Source organism: Gobio gobio (genome assembly GCF_949357685.1).
Source record: "Gobio gobio genome assembly, chromosome: 8".
Classification (NCBI taxonomy): Eukaryota; Metazoa; Chordata; class Actinopteri; order Cypriniformes; family Gobionidae; genus Gobio; species Gobio gobio.
Window position 1 is genome coordinate 15,138,106 of NC_137114.1, and position 23,657 is coordinate 15,161,762.

At 37.4% G+C, this 23,657-nt stretch overlaps 2 protein-coding genes across 5 annotated transcripts in view; both read left to right on the forward strand.

Moving 5' to 3' along the window:
• The window catches only part of tfdp2 (transcription factor Dp-2), a 66,375-nt gene extending 49,948 nt beyond the window's left edge, over positions 1–16,427 (forward strand). For all 4 annotated transcript variants that reach the window (XM_079823887.1, XM_079823889.1, XM_079823888.1 and 1 more), the window contains 7 exons: positions 2,990–3,152; positions 3,964–4,110; positions 4,862–4,930; positions 8,970–9,121; positions 9,538–9,704; positions 14,761–14,803; positions 14,885–16,427. In XM_079823887.1, the coding sequence (XP_079680013.1) occupies positions 2,990–3,152; positions 3,964–4,110; positions 4,862–4,930; positions 8,970–9,121; positions 9,538–9,704; positions 14,761–14,803; positions 14,885–15,002 (859 nt within the window). In that variant the 3' untranslated portion in view covers positions 15,003–16,427. The remainder of the gene's footprint in view (positions 1–2,989; positions 3,153–3,963; positions 4,111–4,861; positions 4,931–8,969; positions 9,122–9,537; positions 9,705–14,760; positions 14,804–14,884) is intronic.
• Positions 16,428–23,134: 6,707 nt separating this feature from the next.
• atp1b3b (ATPase Na+/K+ transporting subunit beta 3b) overlaps positions 23,135–23,657 on the forward strand; it is a 46,673-nt gene continuing 46,150 nt past the window's right edge. Inside the window, exon 1 of the mRNA XM_079823758.1 lies at positions 23,135–23,434. Within this exon, the coding sequence (XP_079679884.1) occupies positions 23,329–23,434 (106 nt within the window). The 5' untranslated portion in view covers positions 23,135–23,328. The remainder of the gene's footprint in view (positions 23,435–23,657) is intronic.

Consider the following 23,657-nt stretch of genomic DNA (forward strand, 5'->3'; position numbering starts at 1 on the left):
GAACAGGAAGTAGAGGCGCGATTATCAAAAGCCCGCCCACACTCTCACAGATGCAGAACAATTCATTATGTTGGTGTGAAATAAACAGTTATAGAAATGTAGAAATGAAAGCTAAAGCTCCAATCTCCTCCCAAAAATCCTGTAAAAAGTCTATTAGTGCCTCAGTGACAACTTCACTCTGAGAAGCCGTCAATCTCAGCTGTCAATCATGACGTCACCCCCCCCCCCCCATTTTTATAGCATCAAATAACTACCTAAAACTAAACTTATTTAAAAAACGAACATTTGAAATGAAATCATTGTGATAAAAACTGCCTAAAATGACAGAAACCATCTTTAGGAAACAATTATTTGAAGTGTAATGTAATTGTTTAGTGTGTCTCGCGCCCATTCTAATACATGGAGAGGTGGGGTTTAGGAGCTATACTGGGACCGGCCACCAGGGCGGCACTACAGGCTTGGCTTTACCCCTGCCTGCCCCCTCCACAATCATGCAAGCTCACATTCATTTTTGAGTGCAACACCCACATCTCAAAATCCAGTCAACAACCGTTGGTTAGATCCACGTCCTATATTATTATTATTATTATTATATATAATAATCTGTTACACTCGTTACACATGTCACAATACAAAAGAAAAGGTCTGTCACTACTTCAGTTTCACTGCGACTTTAAAAGTATTATTATATAATGGTATATAACCCCAACAGTAGTACATAGGAAATGCGCTATATTAATACCTCATTCATTCAAAAATCTTAGGTTTTGCAAGGTAACCACTTTACATTTAGTTTTTAGAGTACTAGACTTTATTCTCATGTTGTCCGTTTTATTTGTGGCACACGTCCACCTTTCTCTGTCCTTCATAAATAAGTTGAGTGAATGAGTGTGGTTGTATCCATGCAGTGGTGCCTTCAACGTCACATTGAGTCAGTCACTCACTCTCACACACATATTATGCGTGTGCTTGTTTTCCCACCTCTGTGGGTTGAACTTGACGCATCCTGCAATGAGCTACAGTGACACGACCCAAGGCCAAGGAACCGGTGAAATACGAAGCACACATGAAAATGTGCACACACATGCATGCCGTTAGCACAAAGACATGTCACAGCCCTGGATTGTGCCAGATTGTGCATGTGTGTGTGTGTGTGTGTGTGTGTTTGTGTGTTTTGGTTAGTGAGTGTATATACTGTATATAGATTCACACACTGGAGAGTGTATATACTGTATATAGATTCACACACTGGAATCAACAAATGACAAATTGATGTAATGGATGTAAACATGAAATATAGGATGAAACGTGATAGTGCAACACATATCTGCTATTTGTAGCAGGCAAGAAGTGTCTCCGCTTGTACTCAAGGCATGCTACTCTCAAACGTGTCGTGTACAGTTACAGAGCTCAGTTTGCTGCTTCACAAAACCACTTTAAACAACAGCCCGTCATAAAACTTCCTAAGAGTGTGTGTGTATATGAGAACTCAAAGGTATATGGAGTATTTGTGACCATTAATCTTTTCCCCAGACATGCATTTGGAATACGTTTTGCCTGCTGGGAATTATTAGACGCATATTTACAGTTGCAAATTTTGTTAGGTCACTTTTCACTGCCTAAACTGGAAGAAACAAACTCGGTTATGTTTTACATGAAGAAAATGGAGCCTTATTAAAGGGATAGTTCTCCCAAAAAATAAAAATGTCTCGCGCTCAAGTTGTTCCAAACCAAGCAGATTTCGGCAGCCGATGACTACCATAGTGGGGAAAAAAATACTAATGGCTGCCGAAATCTGCTTGGTTACAAACATTCTTCCAAATATCTTCCTCTGTGTTCAGCAGAACAAAATAAATGTATACAGGTTTGGAACAACTTGAGGGTGATTAAATGATGACAGAATTTTCCTTTTTGGGTGAACTACCACTTTAAACTATCCATGTTTACACAACAACGCTTTCAACTAAATACTTTTTATGCATTTTGGCCATTATTTCACACAACAATGGCGTTTTGGGGGCCTGAAAGTGCAAACTTTTGAAAACGGGTTTTAAAGTGCGCGTTTTTGAAAGCAGACGTCACAAAAACATTACATTTGTGAAAACGGTGAAGTCATGCGCATGTGTATTATGTGATCAGTCTATAGGCGCGTAGTGTTTCTTTACAAAGTGACTTTGCCGACTACTGGCCTGACAACAGAATACAGCGTTTATAATCATTTTCTCGGATCCATGTGAACAGGGAACGTTTCGACAATGCTGACGCCTGTACACGGAAAAGCGTTCTGTTTCGTGTAAACGTACCTAGTATAAATGTTTTTATTATAGTATTTTTTGTAATGTAGTGTGTTTTACTACAATACATTCATTTTTAATTAAAAATAGGGCTGTCAAAAGATTAATCGCGATTAATCGCATCCAAAATAAAAGTTTGTGTTTACATAATATATGTGTGTGTACTGTGTATAATTATTATTTATATATAAATACACACACAAGCATGTATATATTTAAGAAAAAAATATTATTTTTATATATAAAACATTTATATTTATATATATTATAGATTATATAAATGTGTATACAGTATATACATGCAAATATTTCTTAAATATATACATGAATGTGTGTGTATTTATATATAAATAATAATTAACAGAGTACACACACATATATTATGTAAACACAAACTTTTATTTTGGATGCGATTAATCGGGATTAATCTTTTGACAGCCCTAAATAAAAACAAACCAACATTCCGCATTTATATTTGTGTGTGTGTGTGTGTGGGTGTGTGTGTGTGTGTGTGTTGAATGGTGATTTGCTTTATATTAAAAAAGAATGCAACATCTTGATATTACTAATCTCAACAATCTTTATTTTCTTTTTGCTAAATATTTCTTAATTCATACAAAAAAAAAAAATGTAACTTTACATTTAGTGGCCAAACATGAAGTGTAAAAACTCTGTCTTCCTCTCTGTCCCTGCAGTAAGAGAATGAAGAGGGCAGATAAGAACGGGAAAGGCCTGAGGCATTTCTCCATGAAGGTGTGCGAGAAGGTACAAAAGAAAGGCACTACGTCTTACAACGAGGTGGCCGATGAGCTGGTGGCCGAGTTCACCCACGCCAGCAGCCTGATGCCCGCCGACTCGGTGAGTATCATGATATGATTTTAGGCTTGATTCCTAATTGTGGTCAGTTTTTATTGCTGATAATACTTCTGTCTAGAGATGAATAAATACAAAAAACTTACCACGAGTATTACATTTGGATGCATAACCCTTATGGCTGCATAAACCTTAAAAGTCATGGATTTCACATAATGCTTTCTTACAGTGCCAATTGATATTGATCTACAAAGGCTTTCCTTGTCCTGGACTGTTCTTTCAGATATGAAATATGCATATAGTCACCATTATGCCTCACCTAAAATGACCATCACTTACTCAGTGTCTGTTTACACTGCAGAATTATACAGAGCTGGACCGATACAAGATGTTAAAGTTCTACAGGTTCCTCCTGTGGCCTCTCGTGTTAATATGAGCTGTGATTTATCAGTCTGTGGTTTATGAAGAACGTTGAGCACTTCCTGTAGTACTGCACAATGTCCACCTCACGTCTGGCTGTATCCCAAAACCTCAAACAGGAACAGACACTTAATGTAGATCTCAGATAATATCTCTTTTATAATGAGAGTTTGGGTTTGGGCCACTGGCCTTTCGTAAAATAGAATAATTGCATAAGGGCCGTTTCTACCTGGAGTGAGAGCGGCGTGTTGTGAATATTTTCTGGTATTAGTTCTGACAGTCCACCGGATATTTCCTGGACTGGAGTTTTAAGCTCTCTGCCCTGGTGGAATGCTAAAAGGTGAAATTAAAAAAGCACTGGCGAAAATGGACTGGATTATTGCACATCTCCATGCGCTTTGTGACATTGATTGAGCGTGTGTGTTTGCACTTGCAGCAAGCGTACGACCAGAAGAACATCCGCCGGCGTGTGTATGACGCGCTCAACGTGTTGATGGCCATGAACATCATATCCAAAGAGAAGAAGGAGATACGCTGGATCGGCCTGCCCACTAACTCAGCCCAGGAGTGCCGAAACTTAGAGGTGGGTGTGTGTGAAAGACAAATTCACTATCAGAAACGACTTTCCCATTTATCCCAAAGGAGATTTGTGCAGCATCTTCCGGTTAAGTGTTCTGGCTCAAGGCCCCAATATACTGCACTTCAAGCTAAATTAAAAAAGAAACTGGAGTGGCGTAATTTCAAACCAAACGAACGTCATATTCGCCTGATTTTGAGTTAATTTAAGCAAAACCTAATCGACACACAGATTTTTGCCTGTTACCCAGTTCGCTTTGAATGTAAATGCCTTTATCGCAGGCCAGGATCATTTAAAAATCTTGTATAAATGCAATGTCTGTTGTCAGTTTATTGATTTTTATGTAAACCCGTTAAATTGTATTTTGTTTAATAGTTTTCAGTGTTTTATAATGCAGATGAACATATTCGCTGATGATAATCAAGATTTACTTTCTTTTTTTTATCTGGGCCGTATCATTTGTACATACTAGAGGTCCATACTTTAATACTAGTCTAGCGGTCAGCAGGCATTGTGTTAATGAGGACACAATGTGTGTGTTTGAAGAGCCTGACACCATCTGTTAGTGTCACATCTGGGGCTGCCTGACAGAAAGAAACAGGGTGACTAGAGGATGATGATGGAGAGGAAGGGTGGGTGGGGGGAGCAACGGCTTGCACACCTTATCTGTGTGTTTCTGTACTCTAAATATAGATATTCATGACAGATATGTACATATTTACATGTGTGTGTGTTTGTGTGTGGGGTGATCTTTCAGCTGGAAAAACAGAAGCGTTTGGAAAGAATTCGACAGAAAAGAGCCCAGCTAGAGGAGCTAATATTACAGGTTTGTACCACACCTGTTTGTGTTTGTATGTGTGTGATGTTTTGGTAAGAAAGCTCTCAGACCTCGCAGCAAAAATTCCAAACAGCACTACATATGGGAATCATCTGTAGAAAAGGAATGAAACTAATTCCACTTAACCATTCCGGTACTTTAACATTTAACTCTTCATTTATCTATCCATTTTAGTACTTATGAGGAAGCTCCTACTAATATAAGTACAGTTATTCTGTTCATTTCTAGTTGGGCATGAAGAAAGTAAAGACTTTCTGTTCAGTGACTAAAAGTGCTCCAACTCATTTAGTTTATGAATGAGTTGTTTTACAATTCAAACCATTGTTTCATGAGTTTGAGACGGATTCAACACAACCAAATACATAAACACTGCAAATACTCTCAACACAACCAAATGCAGAAACTCTGCAAATACAACACAACCAAATACAGAACCACTGCAAATACTCACAACTCAACCAAATACTGAAACTCTGGAAATACTCTCAACACAACCAAATACAGAAACACTGCAAATACTCACAACACAACCAAATACTGAAACTCTGGAAATACTCTCAACACAACCAAATACATAAACACTGCAAATACTCTCAACACAACCAAATACAGAAACTCTGCAAATACAACACAACCAAATACAGAACCACTGCAAATACTCACAACTCAACCAAATACTGAAACTCTGGAAATACTCTCAACACAACCAAATACAGAAACACTGCAAATACTCACAACTCAACCAAATACTGAAACTCTGGAAATACTCTCAACACAACCAAATACAGAAACACACAGCAAATACTCACAACACAGCCAAATACAGAAACACTGCAAATACTCACAACACAACCAAATACAGAAACACTGCACATACTCAAAACACAACTAAATACAGAAACACTGCAAATACTCACAACACAACCAAATACTGAAACACACAGCAAATACTCACAGCACAACTAAATACTGTTACATGCTGCAAATACTCACAACACAACCAAATATAGAAACATGCTGCAAATACTCACAATGCAACCAAATATAGAAACATGCTGCAAATACTCACAATGCAACCAAATATAGAAACATGCTGCAAATACTCACAACACAACCAAATACAGAAACACTGCAAATACTCACAACACAACCAAATACTGTAACACGCTGCAAATACTCTCAACACAACCAAATACTGTAACACGCTGCAAATACTCTCAACACAACCAAATACAGAAACACGCTGCAAATACTCTCAACACAACCAAATACTGTAACACGCTGCAAATACTCCCAACACAACCAAATACAGAAACACGCTGCAAATACTCTCAACACAACCAAATACTGTAACACGCTGCAAATACTCCCAACACAACCAAATACAGAAACACGCTGCAAATACTCACAACACAACCAAATACAGAAACACTGCAAATACTCAAAACACAACCAAATACAGAAACATGCTGCAAATACTCACAACACAACCAAATACAGAAACACTGCAAATACTCAAAACACAACCAAATACAGAAACATGCTGCAAATACTCTCAACACAACCAAATACAGAAACACGCTGCAAATACTCAAAACACAACCAAATACAGAAACACGCTGCAAATACTCAAAACACAACCAAATACTGTAACACGCTGCAAATACTCCCAACACAACCAAATACAGAAACACTGCAAATACTCACAACACAACCAAATACAGAAACATGCTGCAAATACTCACAACACAACCAAATACAGAAACACTGCAAATACTCACAACACAACCAAATACAGAAACACGCTGCAAATACTCACAACACAACCAAATACAGAAACACGCTGCAAATACTCACAACACAACCAAATACAGAAACACGCTGCAAATACTCACAACACAACCAAATACAGAAACACGCTGCAAATACTCACAACGCAACCAAATACAGAAACACTGCAAATACTCAAAACACAACTAAATACAGAAACACTGCAAATACTCACAACACAACTAAATACAGAAACACTGCAAATACTCACAACACAACCAAATACAGAAACACTGCAAATACTCAAAACACAACTAAATACAGAAACACTGCAAATACTCACAACACAACTAAATACAGAAACACTGCAAATACTCAAAACACAACTAAATACAGAAACACTGCAAATACTCACAACACAACTAAATACAGAAACACTGCAAATACTCACAACACAACCAAATACAGAAACACTGCAAATACTCACAACACAACCAAATACAGAAACACTGCAAATACTCACAACACAACCAAATACAGAAACATGCTGCAAATACTCACAACACAACCAAATACAGAAACACTGCAAATACTCAAAACACAACTAAATACAGAAACACTGCAAATACTCACAACACAACTAAATACAGAAACACTGCAAATACTCACAACACAACCAAATACAGAAACACTGCAAATACTCACAACACAACCAAATACAGAAACACTGCAAATACTCACAACACAACCAAATACAGAAACATGCTGCAAATACTCACAACGCAACCAAATACAGAAACACTGCAAATACTCAAAACACAACTAAATACAGAAACACTGCAAATACTCACAACACAACTAAATACAGAAACACTGCAAATACTCACAACACAACCAAATACAGAAACACTGCAAATACTCAAAACACAACTAAATACAGAAACACTGCAAATACTCACAACACAACTAAATACAGAAACACTGCAAATACTCAAAACACAACTAAATACAGAAACACTGCAAATACTCACAACACAACTAAATACAGAAACACTGCAAATACTCACAACACAACCAAATACAGAAACACTGCAAATACTCACAACACAACCAAATACAGAAACACTGCAAATACTCACAACACAACCAAATACAGAAACACGCTGCAAATACTCACAACCAAATACAGGAACACACTGCAAAAAGCACAGACCACAACGTAAATGTTTTGGGAGATCCCAAAAGGTGACAAACCTGGCTGAGTCCACTTATTGCTCAATGTCTTCTAGTCAGAGCTTTTACTCTCTGCCTGTAGTGTTTACATTAATTTTGCATCAGAGAAGCACTTGCAAGAGATGCACGGCCGTATGCTGCAAGCGTTATGCTGCATGCCTACAGCATTCTTTTTGTGTGTGTGCTTATGTGCAATTGGAAAAAACTGAAAACAACTATCTTTAGCATACACAAGTGCCATTGTGCATATACAGGGAAAAAAAACTAATTGATTCTGAATCATTGAATAACGAACTGCGATGCATCAGATATTTTTTTTCTCCAACCGCTACTAAATATATAAGCAACGTGAAACTCAAAATCTTCTAAAAAAATTATTTGTCCAGTTAGTGCCATTACTAGCCTCGCTCCATAACATCAGAAGAAGAGAAGAATAGATGAGTAAAAGCAGAAGATGAGAGGGGGAAGGAGACATTAACTGTGGCCAGCTGTGGAAAAGCAGCAATCTTCTATTATTGATTAATTTTTTTTTAAGTGAGACGAGACTGTCGTCCATCTCCTGCTGTCAAATTAAAGCCCACACACAGTATCTCAGGAAATCACTGCGGTCTGTTTGTGTTGATGTGTGACATTAACACCGAAAGTCTGTACTATAGATGAGCGTAAGTGATATGGCGTGTAATGCAACAGATCACAGTGATGAAGTCCGTGATGTGTGTATACATCAGATGAGGCCTTGATTCTGCTGGGATATTGATCAGGACTTGCACTCCAGCAGGGTAGGAGCTAGGAGGGCTGCTGGAGCGCTAAATTAAATGCATTGGCTTGGTTCTAATCTTTGACCAACCCCCACACATCCCGAATGACATGAGTTAGCATCTGTGTGCCCATGTTAGTGCAACGACTACACAAAGCTTTTTATTTATCAACAAACTGACTGATTTAACGTTAATAAGTAGGCCCTTCATGGCCGAAACGGTCTGTGTACATGTGTGGTGAATTGTGCATCTCTTCCCGTGAGCAGCAGATCGCCTTCAAGAATCTGGTGCAGAGGAACCAGGCAAACGAAGTGTCGTCCCATTCAACTCCCCCTCCAGGATCTGTCATTCAACTTCCCTTCATCATTCTCAACACAGACGTCCGCACCATCATAGACTGCTCCATCTCGAGTGATAAGTACGAGATTTCTCTTCTGTAGAAATATCCTCCACGAGGGGAAAGAGGAGATTTTCGCTCAACAATATTTACTGTATTTTATATGATTTTAGTATTTGTTTGAGCTCATTTTAAGCATTATTTTTGAATCGCTGTTTCATTTAGCAATCCAAAGCGCAAGCATACGTCATTTCATTTTCATGGTTGTGATAGGAAGTCTGTTTCTTTTCTGCGAATTGGTTCTTTCGGACAGTTTGTTTCAATGAACCGATTCACTAGTTTGTTCACGTAATCACGCAATGACGTCAAGTATGTGGAATTCTATTATCAAAAAACTCAATAATGACGTTAAACGCGAGTGTTTTACATGTCTAAAGTGAATAAACTAGTCTTAATCAGCACTTTTGCTTAACACACAAACTCATTCCTCCAAACAGGTGTGAATACCTCTTTAACTTTGACAACACATTTGAAATCCATGATGACGTTGAGATCCTGAAGCGGATGGGCTTGTCTTTGGGGCTTGAGAACGGCACATGCTCTCCAGAAAGCCTCAGTGTGGCCAAATCTTTAGTGCCCAAGTCTATGGAGGCTTATGTCACCAGTAAGTATCTTCTGATTAATGTTCCTCGAAAAAACTCATTTTCAATCATTTTTTCCTGAGTGTCTTTTTTGTTTTGTATGACATTCTTTCTCTGTAGCTTGTGTGAATGCTTGTGCCTGACAGGATCTCACAAAACATTATCATGGCAGGTCTGATAGATAATAGCATATCGTTTGAAAAGATGAAGTAATTATCATAGATCTTAAAATAACTCTTCTTGCCTTCGTTTTACTGATGCAAAACTGCGTGATTGTAAATTATTTCTTTGTCTCCTCAAAAAAGACACTTTACTTCATTACCTAGTTCTGGCATGAAACTCTAAATGGCTCAGAATGATAGGTCTTTAACTCATTTGGTACAGATCGCATCATTATCTACATAGCACAGCTGATTGGTTGCTGTTGAATGAGCAGCCAATGAGCTGCGGCTCAACATTCAAACAAATACCCTCCACCTTCCCCAGCTCCACCTGTGTAGATCTGCTTCAGGGTTAATTCATGTATGTTACATGTGCAGCAGCAGCAGCATGTCTTGCATGCTCACAGCAGTGTCTGTGAATGTTTTGGCAGTATCAAGTCTCTGTACTTGCTCTGCAACAGCAGTAGCGTAGCAGATCTATTCAACCACGACTAAATGCATTAACATTGCCATTTTCATTACCATACCAATCTCCCGAGAGTTGTCATGACAGAACTACAGTCACCTTTATATAAAGGGTTATTCAGCTCCCAACTATCTACAGTTCCCAAGTGGAATAAAGCAAGACAAACTAAATCAAGCATTTACTGTAGCACTGTACCGTGGTTTCATCTCACATGCGGACAGTAACAGGACACCCAGATCAGTGGTGAGCTGAGTGTGATGCCCCATCTGCCACAAAATCTGCAAGTCATATATTGGCAGAGTCCAAAATCAACACTCACCTAACCTCAATTTAGCAGTTTTTTTAGGCAGCTAATACTTGGTTAACCCTATAAAGCCTGCTGTATAGTGTTTGATACACAGGCCTCTAACTTATCAACATGACACAATCAATTACAAGCCAATACAAGCAAATTATTATAATTATAAATTATTATTATATGTTATATGTATCACCCCCCCCCCCCCCCCCCCAATTAAAAACTAGGAAGCTTTGATCATAAAATTAAGCATTTTTCAAAGGCTTATTATTATGAGATCTAGGGTGGGTTGCACCAATAAGGATTAAATGAAGTACAGTTTAGAGCTAATCTAGGATGTGTTAATCTAGGCCTCATTTTAAATCAAACTGTTGCACTTCATTTTAAACCCAGATTAACAAATCAGGGATTAGAATTCTAACCTGCGATTAAAACCTCCATTTATGATTAATTTCCTCCGCCATGATGGATTCGCAATTGACAGCAACAATACTAATGTTCCATTTCCTTCTTTATTGACCACCAGAAACTCTCTCTCTCTCTCTCTTTCTCTCTCTCTGTGACAATAGTAGCTCTTGCCAATAAAGGAAATAAACTTGTAAAATGTCAGCTGCTTTATAAAGCACTACATATAGAGACCGTTACTAAGCAAACAGGCAATGACATTGTGGCAGCACGTGCAGATTTCATAAGCCTGGAAATATATTTATAGTATTAATTATTGGAGTAATATGGCAGCGTAATTTATGACAAAACAACCGAGATAAGAAAAGATAAGCCGCTCTTGTGACAGCGCAGCCCTGTCTGTTTAATCGCCGCCCAGCAGTCACGCGTGGAGAGGGTATGAGTGGCGCTCACCTCATCATCACCGCTGCCGTTAAATGCTAAATGTATTCCTCTTATTTTCTTTTTACGACACCGAGATGAGTGACGGATCCGCATCCCGGACTCAATAGCAGGCGTAAGACCCTCACACTCTGCCAGCTCAATGCGCTTTATTTTTCATTTTTATTAGTAATAAACACCCCTCTTAGACCTGACGACACACACACTGTTTCTATCTCTGTTCACTCCTCTACATAGTTTAATTGTAGGTGCACTTTATTTTATTTAAACCTCCGCACATGTAAGTTTAAAGTTAATCCCTAATTAAGATTTAAATCTGAGTTTAAAGTTAAGGAACAACAGGATTAAAGTTAATCTATCTTAAAGGGATAGTTCACCCTGAAATGAAAATAAAGCCATCTTTTACTCGCCCTGCTGTTGTTCCAATGCCCTATGTCTTTCTATATTTTTCGGACCTCAGAAAGAAACATTTTGAAAAACGCCCTGCACATGCTCCTCCATATATTAATAATAATAATAATAATAATAATAATAATAATAATAATAATAAATTGTATTTGTAGTGCACTTTACATTTGGAACAAATCTCAAAGTGCTACAGTTAAGATCATTTAAGAAGGATAAAATAGATTGAATAGTTAGAAGTCAGAAGTTCTCCTAAAAAGAAATGTTTTTAGTCCTTTTTTAAAAGTCTCAATAGTTTGAGGTGCCCTCAGATGGTCGGGGAGGGCATTCCCGACCATCTGAGGGTATCTCAAACTATTGACAGCCACTTATAATGGCTGTCATTGGCAACCAGGCTAAAACTTAACAAAAAAGATACAAAAGTATCACGCAATGATACATTGAGACGCGCGTCATATATGGAAAGTGTTCAGGAGGCATACTATAAAGTTTTGCGAGAAAGAAACCGTATTATTCAGTCAAAACACTGAGCTCGGCCATTACTGTGCGCGTTCCTGTGAGTGCGTGTGAGCCGTGATGAAGAGACTGCCTGATCAGTGTGTATATATACGTCTCAAAAATATATAAATCAAATATAAAATTCCAAAACAAAACTATATGGAACAAAACCAAGACAATGGACAATGTGAGCTTTTTGCGGCAAATGAGAAAAGCAGCTAAATAATTTCTTTGTCATGGGGACAACAATATAATTTTTTAATGAAATTATACAAAATAAATTTTTATGGACAGGTAAGAAATATGTATGGCCTTTATTTTTCTCCATTCCAATTGGTACGTTGTTTTTGTGCGAGCATACATGCACATCAGTCACCAGTGTTGGGGAAAGTTACTTTGAAAAGTAATACATTACAATATTGTGTTACTCCTTTAAAAAGCAACTAATTGAGTTACTTAGTTACTTTTTAAGAAAAGTAATGTGTTAAGTTACTTTTGCGTTACTTTTTCTCACCTGGGCCGGGGTTGTTTGTTTTTTTGTTTTTTCTTTTATAACAAAAAAAGTTCTATTTTTTTTTTTGCAAATGTAAAGACCTCTTCATACCAAAATGTAAATAATAAGCCTCAGGCTGAGGTAAAAAGGCAAATTCATGCATGAACAGTAGAGGGCGCAGCTCCATTCTGGATCATGCAAGAACAGTAGAGGGCGCAGCTCCATTCTGGATCATGCAAGAATAGGATGCACAAGAAAAAAAGTTTACCAATAAAAACAAAAAATCTAGTAATTTTTGCTCATGGTTTCAATTGAATCATCAAAGGTCAGCACTAAGACATTGGTCAGTAAAGGTAGATTAAATGCATACAAATATTTGTTTTATTTAACATTTAATTATTGGAGGTTTGCATATTACTCTGATTTTGCATTTGACTGATTTTATTCATTTTGAGGAGTACTGAATCTTTATTGTGCAAGTGAGATGAATAAATGCTCACATTTAGTCTAGAACTACAATAACCCTCATGTTTACACACACGCCTCTGCACTTACTCTCGGTTTCAGGGGACAGGAGTCAAATACATGTGAAAAAGTAACTCAGATATTTTGTTGTAAATTTAAAAAGTAATGCGTTACTTTACTAGTTACTTGAAAAAGTAATCTGATTACGTAACTCCAGTTACTTTTTAATGCGTTACCCCCAACACTGTCAGTCACACGCTTTACCCTTCAGCCACAGATTTACTTCCTGTTCTGTGCAAATAAAGCCACACGTCTTGTCGAGATGCTGTCTTAAAGGGGTCATGAACTGGCTTTTTTTTTTTTTTTTTATACTGTTATCTGAGGTCAACTTATGGCGTTTGTGTGGTTTTTACATTCAAAAACATCATAATCAATAAGTAATAGGCTATTTTCTGACTTGGTTTTGAGGCTCTCTGAGAAACACTATGATTTGATGGGCGTGCCGAACTGAAGACTTGGAAGTAAACGCTCACGGCTAGGATTGGATAATATTTGCATATTTAATGAGCTTCAGCTTCCGTCTGTCCCAGGAATCGTCTAGGGGAAATGCTCAGAGAACTCGCAAAATATCAAACAAACACTAAATCTCTCTCACACACACACACACACACACACACACACACACACACACACGCGCGCGGAGACACACATTCACACACACACACACTCGTGCGCGGAGACACACACTGACACTCGCGCGGAGACACACACAGACACACACACGTGCAGAGACACACACACACACTCGCGGACACACACGCGCGGACGCGGACACACTCTCAAGTCTCTCTACACATAATCAATACACAATACTATCAATGCAATACTATCACGTATTTAAAACATGTTTTACTCACATAAGTGTGCTGCACCATTCCTGTCGGGTCCAATATAGAAGGCACACCATTGTGTTTCAATCTCAATATCCCCACGTGAGCTGGAACTTCATTAAAAATAAAGTTCAACCTCATATTCCTAATATTAGGATCCGAGGGAAGCTTATGCAGGAATAGTGCAATATCATGATATCCTCGGCATGTTTATTGCTGCTGGCTAGAGCAATCCTACCATCTCCATGAGTCGGTGGGCGGGGCTACTGAATTAAACACGTGCTTATTATTCTGTAGAGGCGGTGTTTCGTCGCACGATGACGTAAAGGTGAAGCACAAGATCGTTTTCAGGGTCTGGTGTCTATAAAAGCTTTTCTTTGACTAACAAGAAAGTTTTCAGCTCTGAAACTTACAGGATATTCTTATATTTGCCATGACCTCTTATCTATCAAAAGCTCAAGGGAAAGTTGATTTCTCAATTCCTCACCCCTTTAATAATACAGGTTTTAGTGTTCGACTTATGATGTCTAAATAAACCTGTGTTTCTGTCCCGACAGACATGGCCAGAAATTCCAACAGAACCCCTCTCAGCCACACAAGGTATGTTGATCAACACAGCATCTCCACACTTTCCTTTGAGCTGATGTTGAGATAACATCAGATGACTCTCTCTGTCCACAGTCACAGCAGCTCTGCCCCTTCACACGCCTCAGAGTCTCGCGGACAGACGCCCAGCTCCTTCATCGAGGAAGAGGACGACGAGGACGAAGACGAGGACAATCCCTCTTCCCCAGAGTGACGGTCAGGGTTCCCGAGCAGTGTCGGGGAGGAACGCTACACAGGAAATAAGCTGCCACTCCTCTCTATATTACCATATTTTTAACGTCCCTCCCAATTAGTTTCTTCCTCTTTCCCAGTTTGGCACAAAACGCCAGGGGTCTTTGGCTCCAGGGGAACTTCTGTGGTGCTTTTCAGGCTAGCGAGCCGCATAGAGGGGAGCGATTTAAGTGAAGGTTAACAGATGCCTCGCGTCATCTTCCTTTCTCTGCTTCCTATCCAGAGGACTTTCAAATTCTTTCCAAAAATGTATTTATTTCGGTCATATTTGAATATGACAGTATCTGCGTAGTCCAGTGGGCTAGTGCCACTTTATTTTCTTCTCCGTGGGGATCGGAAAGCAGCGTCCTGATCTGTTCGCCGATTGGAAGGACTTTACATCCTTACATTAAAAAAAAAAATGGAAAATGTTCTTTTTTATAGGTTGATTCAGTGTCATGTTGTTGTGTTGTATAGTTTATTCCTTGTCATTCATCACAATAGTAGGATATTAAAATATGGATGGTTGTCATCTGCCGTTCCGGGTTCAGCACGTTGCCTCAAGCTGATTGAATGTTGTTTGTTGGGAGATGTAGTCTTGTTGTGAGTGATTTAAAAACACAGTTTTGTTTGAATTGAGAGTGGCCGATGGAAAGGAAACAGCCCTGATCCACTCAGGTCGGCATTTTAAACCAACTCAACTTATGAATATGAATTTTGGTTTGCAAATGTAACTGTATGTACATGTATACATATATAAACATATAATTTTGGTTACCTCTGGTGTGGTGTGGTCTAGAAAAAAAACGGAATACTTTAAAACTATAATATATGGTAGTATTAAAAATACAATTATTAAACCTTGATATTCAAAAATGTAAATCATTTCAGCCGTAGTTGGCGCTTAACCCTCTCTTCGGTCATTTCTGACCCGAATTTTTTAAAATAAAAAATGTTAAAAATCGTAGCTTCAACGGAATGGTATGAAACTTGTCGACTTTATTGGTACTTGGTATATGAACACACAAACAAATTTAGGGACAGGATTTATAAAGTCTAAAAAAAATAGTCACACTCAGGGTCTTCGACTTACCCCCATAGGAAATGAATGGGAAATTGGCAAACATGAAAATACAGAGTTTTTTTTGTGCGTAAAATCTACAAATCAGCCACGATGCAGAAAAAAAGCACACAACAGTGAAGGGGTGAATCTCTAAAACATCAAGAGTGCAAAACAGACAAATACGCACACACACTTATACACACAAAAACACACGCACACACAAATGAACGTGTGTCATTGCAAAAGCTAATTTTGTGCAAAGAGTTGCTGTTCATTGAATTGTACAAAAAAATATTTTAATGAAAATGTTTATTATAAAAGGTTAATAAAAAAATGTTATGACTGAAAGAATTGCACTTTTATTAAGTTACAATTAAAACAATGGGTAACAATGCTTTGCATTTGTTCTCTTTCTAATGCAATGTTCAGGTTTGACTGTATTATAAAGTAAAACTGGCACTTCAAGTTACCATTTAAACCAACCAAACAAACAAAAAACTTGACAAACATAGTCTTTGAGAATCTCTTATTATATATTAAAATCCACAACCTGAAAAAAATAGGCAAATATGTGCAAAAACAACTAGAATTCACAAGCCTTTCTACAGAGAGCTGTAAATCCATCTGGTTAAAATATGACATTGCATGATAATTATGCTTATGCTGCCTTCACGTGCTATAGGAATTATCGTAAATACGAGTTTCCTAGTTCCTATTAGTCTCTACTTTAACCTGAAATACAGCATTAATATATATATATATATATATATACATTTTCTATTATATTCAATGGAATTTTTTTTATCATAATTATTGCATAAATGTTAATTATTATCATAAAATTCTCTCAAAACACAAAAGAAAGAAAGAAAAAATATTATTGAACAAAAATACATTTAATGGATTTTACTGAAAAAATTATACTAATTGATTTCCGGGGTCGGGTCACTTTTGACCCGAAGGTCCTGAGTGTGACTGGAAAACGAAGAACCTCAGAGGGTTAAATTACCCCAAACCATCAAGTCATCCTAGCTGTATATGACTTTCCTCTTTCTGATGAACACAATGTAAGAGTGGGTCGCCTACAGTGGCTCAGGCTGCAGGGTTGCCGAACGACTAAAGAAACGTTATCAGTAAGATGATAGAAAACTGTACATTTCTCGTCTTTACCACCCACTGCAACTTACACCAACACCGGAAATAAGCGCAGTTACAATAGCAAAATATGCGGGAGAGCTTTGCTATAGTGTGACGATATTGTATTGCAATAGGGAGCACTTAAAAGTCAATACCGAATCAAAACTAGTTAGCACATCATTTGTAATAGAAAGGATTTAATGACAAAATCTGGTTACACTTGAAACAGTTTCAAAATGGATGTGTGAGATGATAAACTTATACCATTAATCGCACCCAGCATGAATGTTACCTGAGGGATAGAGAGAGAGAGAGAGAGAGAGAGAGAGAGAAGAGAAGAGCGAAATAGCCAGAGCAAAGAAGCCCTAGTGAAAGGAAGAGCCAGAGAATAAAGAGACAGAGCAACAGTTACAATCTTCTTTTATCTTTTTCTTGACCATGTGACCAATCCCAGACATGAGACATTCAAGCTCACCAATCAGACCAAACTTCCCCCACTGTGCTAAAGGTGGGACACACATTTGGCCTACAGGCCTTCAGCATCCTCTGTCTGAGGAATTACAAATGGCCGCTCTGATAGGAGAGACAATAATAAAGCACATTTATTTGTTCAATTTCAAATATCTTCGATTATTTTCAATCCTACAACAATCAGAGTTATATTAATAAATAACCTGACGCTTCCAAGCTTTATAATGGCAGTGAATGGGGTCCATTGAGTTTGAAGCTCATAAAAGCGCATCCATCCATCATAAAAGCGCATCCATCCATCCATCATAAAAGTGCTCTACACGGGGTTAATGAAGTGAAGCCATGCGCTTGTGTGAGAAAAATATACATATAACACGTTATAAAGTAAAATATCTAGCTTCTGAACTTACAAAAAAAGTATAACTGATGTTCAGATTCAGATGTCGGACGTAGCGTAAGCATTTTGAACTGCGAGAGACATTACATTTTTTCATAAGTTAAATACAGAAGGTGGTCCGGTGGAAGCTAGATATTTTACTTTATAACGTGTTAAATATGGATATTTTTCTTACACAAGCGCATGGCTTTGCTTCAGAAGGCCTTTATTATCCCCCGGAGCCGTGTGGAGGATGTTTATGATGGATGGATGCACTTTTTTCATTTTCATTTTGAAGTGAACTAATCCTTTAAAACCTTGTAAGTGCTGGGTTATGTTATGGGTTTAGACAAACCAATATGTACTGTAATGGCAATTTAACAGATTTCTTGAAAAACACTAGTACAACTGCATCGAACATCTCCTTAAAGGGGCTATATGTAAGAATATTCATATTTTAATCACTTTTTTATTGCTAATGTGTGTAACGAAACTTTAAAAAAAAACTAAAAAAAAACAGACCTTCCCAGACTTCCTAGGTTGTCCGTGAAAGCCTGTTGACTGATTTTTATGTGAAGGACTCTGGACGTTTTTACCGGGAAAATCAAAAGTACGTTTCACACGTGCTCCCGAGAGCCTCTCTTCCGCTCTGACACATGAAATGAATGATGATACAATATTCAGGAAATGCAGAAAGAGCCCTTCTGTAATGTAATGTCATGCAGAGAAAAGGGATTCATTCGAACTATAGTCTCACAATAGCCAGATCTCTATAGGGTACAACGGGGCTAACGGCTCCTGGTTTGATTTTCCTCTAAACCACTAGAGGGCACCAAAACGTGCCGCAGCACTTTCCAAAACATCCGCTTTTCAAGACGCACGTGGAAATTTGTCTGATCCTTGACGCGATCACGGGCAGCAGCGCAAAGCTGACTCTGTGCTCATTTGATCTAATATTTGATGTTTTTAAATTTTTTGTAGATGTAAGTAGCAAACGAGAATCGCTAAAATTATTGAATATATTTTGAGGCAAAGGTCTTGTTGATTTTCCGTTTTGTTCAAGGTAAATAAAGCAACAGTGTTTCAATAACGGAAGAATATGTAAAAGTATGGTATTTGTGGACTTTTCCATTTGTTGACATGACATAGATTCAGATGGGAAATATCATATGTTCAGTGGGTGTCCACCTTCGAGATAATCACCATATTTATAATGAATCCATCATATTTAACCCTCTATGGTATGGGGTTGCCTCCAGGCAGCATAGTCTATTTTTGTTTATTTTTTATAATTTTTTAATAAAATGAAACACCAATTCATTGTTCAAACCTATCTCAGGGAAGAAGAACTCAAATACTAATTAATGAACGTGCAAAAAAAAAATTGGTCACATGACCCACAGGGGTCCATTTTGTGTCCTGTTTCAGCACATGTGCACAGGTCACATGGCTCCATATTTTCTCCACTGAAAAGTGCATTTTTCATCCCACAAAAAATATGAGTCGCCTTCACTGGTGAGTAAAGAAGTATTTTCAAGAACTTTACATTATATATCATCAAATGTTTTCGGGTAAATAAATAAAAAACTGTCCTCAAGGCAACATTGTACCATAATGGAATCGGATAAGGCCGTCCCAGACACACTAGGTTGGATACAAATATAGTATATTTGTAAGGACAAGAGTTAGAATTCTCAAAATGTATTCGCATTTTTGTATGATTTTGTAATGCACGTATAAGAATAGTAATTCACATACTACAACTGCATATATTATGATCTGCACATTCTCTATAGCACTTAAAAAAAAAGGTATAAAAAAGTTGATGAGGGTGAGGATGAGCTGTCATGTGATGAGGAAGATGAGGTTATATTATATATCGAAGATGGAGATGAGGATGAAGATGCATATGATAATGTGTTCCACGATGGTACAATGTTGAGGCAACAAAATTAAAAATAAAATAAATAAAACAATTATGAAAAATTATATTGCTTTTGCTATAGTGTCCTATTTTAAGCAGGAAAAACACCACACATATTTTTTCCCTCACTGAAATCATATTGCGCACCATAGAGGGTTAAACATATGATACTAATCATTTCATATAATTTACTGTTACTACTGTAAATCATTCAATTAAATTATGGGATCTCCTTCAGTGCTTTCAGAATCTTCGCTTTTTAAAATGATTTTGTCTCTATATTTTTAAAATATATTTACATTACATTATATTTATTGAATTAAAATGTATTCTTTTTAGGGCTGTCAAAAGATTAATCGCGATTAATCACATCCAAAATAAAAGTTTGTGTTTACATAATATATGTGTGTGTGTACTCTGTTAATTATTATTTATATATAAAAACACACAAGCATGTATATATTTAAGAAAAATGTATTATATTTATATATAAAATATTTATATTTATATATAATATAAATTATATAAATGTATATACAATATATACATGCAAATATTTCTTAAATATATACATGAATGTGTTTGTATTTATATATACATAATAATTATACAGAGTACACACACATATTATGTAAACACAAACTTTTATTTTGGATGAGATTAATCGCGATTAATCTTTTGACAGCCCTAATTCTTTTATTTATCAAAATATACAGAAAATAGTTCAAACTTTTCTAAAGGGATTGTTTTGAACAAGAAATTATTAAACATATTATTTAGGCTAAAGTATTTGTAGCAAATATCAATGCTGTGTGTCTTTCGCCCCGTGTGTCTGTGGGGTAAAAGGCCCCCCTCGCCACCTCATATGTTAATACGATTTTTAAACAAAATAAACCATTTAGATTTATTTTCACACAAAATCTATTGCTCCATAAATGTTGTGCCTTCAGCCCTGTTGTACCGTCTAAAATATACTTTATAATAAAACTATCAGCTAACAGTTTTAATGGCCAGCGGTGACGCTATAACAACACTAAAAAATAAAAACGGAAAATGTACTGGTAATAAACTGGCCATAGACCACCATAGACATTTAGGGGGACAAGTCCCCCCCCCCCCAATAATTAGAAATGGCCAAATTGTCCGAGCCCCCCCTTTATTTGAAATTATTGCTTTGCACTCCATTCACGATTTTACAGCTCTGCACGTAAGGATGACAAAAAGAAAAAACTAAAAATAAAATTTTTAGTCTGGTCTGCCTCAGGTCTAAAGGCGCTCGTCAATGTCAAAATGATTGAGATGGCCAATCAAATCAAAGTAGGCGGGGTTTACTTTCTCTTTTGGCTCGTTCAGTCTTCACACAGACAAGCACGTCAATCTATGGCTTAATGTCATGATGGGGACTCTATTCTTTCCGGTGAAATCACAAAACAAAATGCACACAAACGTGTCCACACTGTTAATATACAATCATTGAACATCTTTGATTTTAATGAAGGAAAAAAACTATATGAGGGCGGACTCGAACCTGTGCCCTTCGACATGCTTTACAAAAAGTCTTCCACCAGACCACCGGGGAATTCTAATGTTAACGGGAAGAATCACGATATATTTGACGCAAATTATTGCAAAATGATTTGAAAATAATCCCAAAATGATTATTTCCCAACTAGAATTAGACCTAGAAGTTTCTTTTTGCTTTATAAAAAAAAAATTGCCCTCCCCCACAATGTTCAAGACATGGTTACAGCCTTGATCCAGTAATTTTACGGAAAATTTCCGTTAACCCTTAAAACACAAACTAATGCAATGTGTAATTCAAAATACAGGTAAAACACCTGTAAAAAAATCAATACGGAAAATTCCTTCATATTTATACAGTACATTGTGCCCTATTTTAACAGACTTTCTTTGTACAGTGAAGGGTTTCTGAGCCTCTTTAAACTGGAAATGAAATCAATAGTTTTATGAGTTTGTGTTGTTCAGAGAAAAAAAAATTGCAGTTGGAGGGTAAAAGGAAGAGAGGATGATTAAGAAAATGTACAAAACATATAAAGCAGTGGTTTTTAACCAGTTGACCAGGACCCACTAGGATGGCTTGCACACTTCCAAGGGAAAGATGGCTTAAAATAAGACAAAACGTGTGAAATTAAGATAAAATATTGTAAAATATTAAAATATTCTTGGGATATTAGACAAGCTGTATGAGGGTTTTTTGTTTTTTTAAAGTGTGATTTCAGGACTTGGAAACAAATGTATATACATTATTAAGATGTATATTTTATTCAGTAGGAATGGCTTTTTGTGAGTAAAAAAAACATTTAGTTATTGAAATTATGAAATTTAATTATTCATAGCCTAATAATTTTAATATTGCCACTCCTACTAATTTCTGAAAACAAACCGTTCTCAAACGAACATCTTTGCCATATCAGAATGAGGAGTCAAGAAGGTTAAGATATAAAAGGGAACAATTATAATGATAAATTCATGTTCATGTTCGTGAAACTTAAATTCTGCTGTGGTACAAGGTTGCCATATTCGACAGTTTCTATTTTTGTGGGGGTATTTTTACACCAAAAACAAAATAATGAGAAAAGTGTTGTTGGAACCCTGTGTGCCATAAAGGATAACCGGGATCAGATGTCATTCTCACGCCAAAGATCAACACACACACTCACACACACACTCTCACTGCATTTTTGGTTTGTTTTTTACATAAATTCATTATCTTAAATGTGGTTATCATGAGCATTTGCAAGAACATTTGTAGCGGTGTCAAAAGTCAGTTAGAATTACAGCAAACTAAATATCCAATACTTGCTGTTTTTGTCTAGGTTAATATACTAATAATGTATAGTTGTACTCTTTAAATCTAGCTGGAATGTATGATTTACTGTGACAACTTACCCCGGCGGAAATGCTCAATACCTTTTTTGTTTATTCAAAATGCCTACAAAAAATGTATTCAACCCCAATTGTGAAATAGTCACAGGGTGTAATAACTATCCCCGGACTCTGTTCAACTGTCCTGTGCGGTGTGGTGTGCAAACTACGTGGCGTTTCGGTAAATCTTGTCCAAATGATGTTGAGCACGCTTCATGCGGCTGCTGGAAACGCGGCGCGGCTCTACTGCGCATGCGTCGCAGCGCCGTTCAAACGCTGCTGGTGGAGAGCCCGAGCCACGGACGGACTGCTGCAGTCTCGAGCCGCGTGGAAGAAGGACTGCACACCTCATTTACTTCATAACGCCGAGGAGGAGGCAAGCCCGAACCAACGCTTTTCTGATCTGTCCTCATCCACCGTTCTCAAACTGGTTTATTCATCCTCTTCACACCATGGCCAACAAAGAGGAGAAAGCTGACGAGAAACAGTCGAGTTGGAAAGATTTTATCTACAACCCACGGACGGGGGAATTCATCGGACGCACCGCGAGCAGTTGGGGTAAGCGAGCGTTTTGTTTTTGACAAGTGTCAATTGCACGCCCTTAAAACTGATGTCCAAGCACCAAAAAACACGAAAGGACCTGGTTTAGGTGTGCGTGATGTGCAATTGAATGGCTACACCGCTGTTCTTGTCTCAATTGCCCCCAATGCAATTGATAAGGATTCACAAACGCATTTCTTCCCCAGGGAACTGAGCTTTACGGTCCGTTACAATGTGTCAG